The sequence below is a fragment of the Anoplophora glabripennis genome, unplaced genomic scaffold, assembly GCF_000390285.2.
Source record: "Anoplophora glabripennis isolate ALB-LARVAE unplaced genomic scaffold, Agla_2.0 scaffold93, whole genome shotgun sequence".
Classification (NCBI taxonomy): Eukaryota; Metazoa; Arthropoda; class Insecta; order Coleoptera; family Cerambycidae; genus Anoplophora; species Anoplophora glabripennis.
This window is the reverse complement of record NW_019416235.1, coordinates 71,832-79,625: the sequence shown is the minus strand read 5'-3', so window position 1 is coordinate 79,625 and position 7,794 is coordinate 71,832. Positions and strand designations below refer to the sequence as shown.

The 7,794-nt window shown below is 39.4% G+C and overlaps 1 protein-coding gene across 1 annotated transcript; it reads left to right on the top strand.

The window, feature by feature from the left end:
* The first annotated feature begins 2,552 nt into the window (after positions 1 to 2,552).
* LOC111691989 lies at positions 2,553 to 4,155 on the top strand. Its single transcript, XM_023455579.1, has 2 exons — positions 2,553 to 3,900; positions 3,960 to 4,155. The coding sequence occupies exon 1, from the start codon at positions 2,656 to 2,658 to the stop codon at positions 3,316 to 3,318; it is 663 nt and encodes a 220-aa protein (XP_023311347.1). The 5' UTR covers positions 2,553 to 2,655; the 3' UTR covers positions 3,319 to 3,900; positions 3,960 to 4,155.
* The last annotated feature ends 3,639 nt before the right edge of the window (positions 4,156 to 7,794 follow it).

The following is a 7,794-nucleotide window of genomic DNA, read 5'->3' as shown; positions in this document are numbered from 1 at the left end:
AAAGCGAAAAATGCTTTAAAAGACTCGTTAATTAAAGTAAATTTAGTTTTTGAAGGAAATTTCGTAAAATTAAATGACGGGGAAGTAGATTTAAAATCATTCGGGACAAAAAACGAAATTATTGACCGCAGTACAAATATAAAACAGTGGTGGGAAGACAATGTTGTTCAGCCTATACTACACAAACTAGAAAACTTTGAACATCGTAATAGCGGCTGGACTTTGTTGGAAATTATCGGGTTACGTGTAAATATAAATAATTATTCACCGATTACCGTGGGCTCGTCAACGTACGTCGAGATGCCCGAGTTTATTAAAAACAAAACGTGTGTTGTTAACGTAAAGAATGATGATGAATATTGTGTTTTATGGAGCATAGTCTCTGCTCTACATCCAGCTAAAGCACATGCAGATAGAATTTGGTCATATCCCGATTTTCGTGACATATTAAAATTTGACGGCATAGAATTTCCTATAACTTTGAAACAAATTCCAAAATTAGAGCGTCTAAATAACTTGGCAATTAATGTGTACGGCATTGATAAGAAGGAAGTCCTACCGGTATGCTTGAGTAAAAGCGATAGCAAACGAGTTATAAATTTACTAATGGTCCCGGCATATTCGGTTCAAGATAGCGACAACGATGACGATGAAACACCTGTTTATCACTTTGCGTGGATAAAAAACATGTCGCGTTTATTATCCAAACAAATATCTAAACATAAGACTAAAAAATACATCTGCAATCGTTGTCTTAATCATTTCACAGAGCAGCGTCTTTTAGATGATCATTTAATATATTGCAATTATAAAACAAATACTTGCAAAGTAGAACTACCAGGTGAGCAAGAAAAATTTTTACAGTTTAAAAATTATCGTTTCAAAGAGAGGGTACCGTTCGCCGTTTATGCAGATTTTGAATGCATTTTGGAACCGTGTGACGAGAACAACGATCTAAATTTAAATACTCGAAATGTACAAAAACATACCGCGTTTAGTGTCGCCTATTATCTTAAATGTTCATATGATGATAGTCTCTCGCGTTTTAAATTGTATCGGGGTAGTGATTGCCAGGAGTGGTTCGTCCGGGAACTTGAACATATTGCCGACGAGGTGAATAACATCCTATCTCACCCGAAGCCCATGGAGCCTTTGACTGCCGCGCAAAAATTCGAACATGACAACGCGAAATTTTGTCACATTTGCGAAAAACCGTTTACCAGTTTCGATATCAAAATTATGGATCATTCACATCTAAATTCGGTCTACCGGGGGCCTTGTCATAATTCTTGTAACTTAAATTATACGGACAGTCACGTTATACCGGTCGTTTTTCATTGCTTGTCTTCTTACGACAGTCACTTAATCATACGTCACTTGGCTACGTCATTTGAGGGCAACATTTCACTTTTACCAATAAATAAGGAAAAATATATTTCCTTCGCAAAAGATGTAAAGGACACCAGAATTAAATTGAGATTTATAGATTCTTTCCGGTTTATGGCTGACAAAATTGAAAAGTTGGTCTCTTACCTCGATGACAGCCAAAAAAGAATCACTAAATCTCATTGTGATTCGGAGGAGACTTTCCGCCTTTTGACTAGGAAAGGTGTTTTTCCTTACGATTATCTAAATTCGTGGGACGATCGTAAAGACGATTTTTATAGTAAACTTACTGACGAAGCTATTTCAGACAGCGAGTACGAGCACGCTACAAATGTCTGAAATACATTTAATATTCAAAATTTGGGGGAATATTCGGACTTGTACCTGAAAACTAACGTTCTACTTTTGGCAGATATTTTCGAAAATTTCCGGGAAAATTGTCTAAAAACTTACGGTCTTGAGCCTTTACATTATTATACCTCCCTCGGTCTGGCCTTTGATTCCATGCTCAAAATTACTAAACAGACATTAGAATTACTGACGGACATTGACAAAGTTTTGATGATCGAGAAGGGGGATCCGAGGTGGCGTAGCCCAAGTGTCGAACCGGTACTCAAAGGCTAACAACAAGTACATGGGTGAGGCATACAATCCGGATGAATCTGATAAGTACATCATGTACTATGATGTAAACAACTTATACGGTGCGGCGATGTCTCTTCCCCGTCCAACAGGGGATTCGAGTGGGTACCCGTCGATCAATTCTACAACTTGAATATAACCGATTTAGCAGATGATGCTGAAATTGGTTATATTTTAGAAGTGGACATTGAGTACCCGCCCGAACTTCATGAACTCCACAAAGACTTACCCCTGTGCCCGGAACAAATGGTTCCCCCAGGAGGCAAACAATCAAAATTACTGACAACACTTTTTTCGAAAACCGGTTACGTTATCCATTACAGACAATTGAAACGGTGTATTGAGCGGGGATTAAAGATTACTAAAGTACACAAAATTCTTAAATTCAACCAATCGGCTTGGTTACAAAAATACATAAATTTAAATACGGATTTACGGAGACAGGTGACTAACGAATTTGAGAAAAATTTCTATAAATTAATGAATAATTCTGTCTTTGGTAAAACCATGGAAAATGTGCGATAACATAAAGATGTTAAACTGGTCACACAATGGGAGGGTCGATATGGGGCAAAAAATTTGATCGCGAAACCAAATTTTCACAGTTTAACAATTTTCGATGAAGACATGGTTATAGTAGAGATGAACAGACTCAAAATTAAGTTCAACAAGCCGATTTATGTTGGATTTAGTATTCTGGACCTTTCCAAAATTATACTTTACGATTTCCATTACGATTATATTAAACAAAATTTCGGCAATCAGGCTAAATTATTGTACACGGACACTGACAGTTTAATATACGAATTCACGGACATTGACATTTACGAGAGCATGAAGAGAGACATCCAGCTGTTTGATACATCAGACTACCCCGAAGATAATGCGTACGGTATGCCTCGCGTCAACAAAAAAGTACTAGGTCTTATGAAAGATGAAAGCTGTGGGAGAATAGTTACCGAGTATGCCGGGCTCAGAGCTAAAATGTACTCGTATAAAGTCGAGGGAAAACCCTCAAATATGCGTATCAAAGGACTTACTCGATCAGCCGTAAAACACATTACTTTCGAAGATTTCACGAATTGCCTATTTAATCAAAACACACTGGTTAAAGAGCAGAGACTTATACGTTCCAAACATCACGATTTATATACAATTAAACAAAATAAATTGGCTCTCAGTCCGTACGATGACAAGCGCATAATAAATTACGTCACCACAGACACGATCCCGTGGGGATATAATTTCCAACAAGCAGCGACTTGTTCGACCACTCCCATGGAGTTCTAAGTCGAAATAAATAGCGCGATATAGTAAACGTTGACATCATTCGTCTTTCTACCGTTGTTCGCGATGGCCGACTTAGACATTCAATTGCAATACGAACTTGTTAAAATTTCACAAAAGACTTACGAAGATTTCCTTCAAAAAGCCATTTTTGATGATAATTTTCAATTAATTGACAAAATTCTGGAAAAAATCGTGATTCCCGACCGTGCAATATATTGGCTAGCTTTGCGCGATAAATGTAACATCGGGTTGATGAAAAAAATCTTTGCCAAAAAACTTCAATACGATATATTTATCGAACAACTGCAAAATATTTTCCAAAAGGAATATATGTCTCATATTAGCCTCGATATTTTACGTCAAATTATAAAGAGTCATTATCCAATATTAAATTCATTTAATCGGTATTATTTGGAAAAATTATTGGTCAACGGTGATCCGTCATTGGTTGATCGACATAGTCAATGTTTCTCGGCAAAAAATATTTTTCTAAATTACAAAGAAATCGATTGGTCAATAGATAAGGCCGTTTGTGAGGCCGCCTACTTTACTCAATATAATTTTTTGGAAACTTTACACCGGGTAATTAAAGAAAATAATTTAATTTTTAAATTAAATGTAAAAACTAATGAAACACATAGGCAGCTGATGGTATGGCTCCAGGAGAACGTCTCCAAGGGTACCAATGGTCAAGGTGTTGGATGGTCATCTGGCCCAGACAGCAGCAAATGGCCATCAAAATTAGTTGGGGATTATTCTCAGACATTATATATGTTAAATAAATATTATTTGTAAATTTTTTTTTTGTTATTGTATTGTATATAGATATTGTTTTTTGTAAATATATTATATATTAAGGAAAAAAATATATTATTTAATTAATAAATTTATATATTTTTGTTTTATTTCACTTTAATTTTAAGTAATAATAATAAAAAAACATTAATATTGTCTAAATATGTGTGTGACAAGGAAAAAATAAAAAGAGAAAAATATTCAATAAAAACATTAATATTCTTTAAAAAAGTATGAAAAGAAAAAAGAAAAAATATTCAATAAAAAATAATAATATTCTTTAAATATGTGTTTGTGACAAGGAAAAAATAAAAAGAGAGAAAATATTCAATAAAAAACATTTCAGTGTGGGATAAGTGGGGGTGAGGATAGACGTTGAGCATGTCTTAATATTAACGTTATATGTTAGCTGATTGCAGTAAGTTATCATAAGAATTACTAAATATATATCAAGTGAATATCTATTGTGATGTCATTATTTTTCCCGTCTCTTACCCAAAATAGATACCTTCAATCATATCATTTTATGCTTGTTTTAATGTCTTACCTTTACTGTTTCAATATATTAGGAGAATAATATTCTGACATCAAATTTTAAAATGTCCAAATGTATAAAAAAAATAATAATCATGTGGTTAAAGACCAATATCTGAAATGAGTCTGTCACTCATTTATTTTACTGTATAACTTGTATTTGACCTGCACAATTATACTGTCAAGTCTGTCCCAAGAGTTAAAATAATCTCAAGGAAATATGTTTCTTCGTTAAATATTCGATGAACCTCTTTCGAATCAAGCTGAAATTTATTGATTCATTCCATTTCATGGCTGACAAAATTGATACATGAAGTTAAGCTTTACAGTTTACCATCTTAAATGGAACTCATTCAGTAAATCTTGATTTTACTGCTTCTTCCATCTGTAAAGAAGACAACATATTTTTCTCCATTTTTAATAGTGCAATTTAACGATCGAAAGAGGGTAGTCAAATGAATAAAAAGTGAATCATATCCACTTTACTGCTTATATACTTGTTCTTTCATCTTTATATACAGGATGATTATCACCTATTTGTTATTTCATATTTTTTAGTATCTCACTAACATTCTGTCATCTTAAATAACTTTTCAGATATTCACATAAAATTAATAATTGCATGTAACTATATGGTAAGATGTTTCACGTTAACGAATGTCGTAAACAAACCAACGATTGCAGGAGTCCTTTTAGATTATTGCAGCTAGTATTTGTTTAGAGTGACCCTCTTCACTAGCAAATTACATCTCACCGACACTAGCCAGCCGAAGTACAAAATCGAAGAATGAATTTAAAAACTCTACATCCCTCATTATAATGCTGTTATCAATGAAAAATAATGAGTGGTGGAGGGAGAAATACAAGCTCTCCTCTAGGATTTTTTTAGGTTCCTAACTTTCCTATCGAATATATAACGTTTAAAAAATCCATCTTTACGATGATATATGATATTTGATATGAGAAACCTTTTATTCCAATTTAAATCTGATCTTATCAAATTCCAGGAAAAATGTTGGAACTGATAAAGACATATATGTACATGTCAAGACAAACAGGTATAATTAAAATGGTACTATATTGATATCTTGATGATAATGTCACATAAGGTCGAGTTTTCGGTGCGGTGGGCGGAGCCTAGCTCTACCGCACCGAAACATATAAAAGCGAGCTATACGCAGGCTCGGGAGCTAGCGAGCTAGTTCCAAGCGAGCAGCCGAACTGTGCGGACGTAGTTTGTGCAGTGCAGTAGTGAGTGTCAGTGCGAGGAACTGTGAAGTGGAAGCCCCACAAAACCTGTCTTTTACAAGACAAGTAATATTCTGCCTTTATTAAGGCAATCTATAGAAAGAATTCGGCAATTTTATATTGCAAAATTTCTACTAACGACCGACGTTATCTCAGCCTAGGCAGAGAGACCGCCGGCATTTATTTTTCAGATTCGGGTGCCGGGGAGGAGGGCACTATGTCGAGATCTCCGACCCCCATGGAGAGCGACCGCTCGAGTGGCAGCGAAGCCGGCGACAGCAGGCCTAGCACCCCCGGGTCGGTCGTGGAGACAACTAGCCGTGAGAGTGAGCTGGCAGCAGAGAATGCCAGACTACGGCAAATGATCGACGACCTCAGAGATGAGCTGAGGCAACAGAGGAAGGCGTTCGACGACCTTGAAAAGAGGTCTCGAGAACAGCACGCCGAGCTGTTAAACGCCCTCAAGGGACAACAGACCCCAAAAGGGGTAAAGCGAGGTAAGCCAGGGACCTCGTCGGGTTCCGAGGAGGAGTCCTGCAAGGCTAAAAAGAAGCCAGCAAAAGCGAACGAAGCACCTGTCGCCGAACAGGTGAAGGTCCCCGAGATCGTACCAGCGACGACATCAGAGCGCGCGGCCCCTGCCGAGAAAGCCGATAGGATACCGCCTGTCATCCTTCGCAAGAAGGAGCAGTGGACGGAGGTCAGCAGGAGTCTGACAAACAGGAAAATAAATTACACCAGGGCCAGGTTAACGGGTGAAGGCATCGCCATTCACCCGCAAACGCCTGATGATTATCGACGCCTCACGCGTGTCCTCGCCGATGAGGGGAAGGAATTTCACACCTTCTCTCTCCCAAGCGAGCGGCTGCTGAGGGCCGTGATCAGAGGGCTACCAGACGGAATTTCCAACGAGGAAATTCGGTCTGACCTCGAAGTACAGGGCTTCAAAATAACATCTGTTTTCAGAATGAAGAGCCGGAGGAACAAGGCCCCCATGCCTCTAGTACTTGTACAAGTCCCCAAGGAGCAAGAGGACTTGCTCAAGGTGACAAGATGCTGCCACCTAGTCGTCAGTGTGGAACCGCAGAGGGCGAGAACCGAGCCGACGCAGTGCCATCGCTGCCAGCGCTTCGGTCACGCGCAGAGCCGTTGCACCACAGCTGTCAAGTGTGTGAAGTGCGGCGAGGGTCACCACTCGGCAGACTGCAATAAGAAGCGCGAGACCCCGGCAAAGTGCGCCAACTGCTTCCCTAAAAAGACGACAGGGAGCAAGAAGCAGCAGCGCAAAGATGACCCCCAAGCCGACAAACAACAGGCTAAGTTGGCACACCCCCCGAAGGTGACGGCGGCGAAAAGCTTCGCCGACGCCGCCAGGCCAAAGCAGGGCCCCGCCGCGGCAACCAAGGGAGGGCCCAAAACCGACAGGAGCACGGAACCCGCAAATGTGACTAGTATGCTGGCACAAATGCGGGAGATGTACTTCGCGATGTCGGCTTTTTTCAGTAAAATGCCATCTCTGTTACAGGAGTAAATGGACCATCCGACTAGTGTGCAGTCCCTCAGAATTGCCTCCTGGAATGTTGACGGATTCCGGGGGCAAAAAATCGAACTCAAGGAGCTCTTGCCTCGTCTAGACGTGGACGTGATGGCGATATAAGAAACCAAAGTAGAGGACGCATACACTGTTAGGATTCCTGGCTATCTAATGTATCGCAGGGACCGAAACAGATACGGAGGAGGCGTGGCCCTGCTCGTAAAAAGAGGTATAGATCACCATATGTTGCAGGTTCCTCAGCTAGAAAACATGGAAGCCGCCGCCGTATCGATCCGTACTCGCAGGTACGGAGACATCGCCGTGGTGACCTGTTATCAGCCCCCTCATCTCCCGCTCACCGATCA

What these genes read in the sequence shown, in the direction of transcription:
- LOC111691989 (XM_023455579.1), top strand. Translation starts at nt 2,656, where the DNA reads ATGGTTATAGTAGAGATGAACAGACTCAAAATTAAGTTCAACAAGCCG.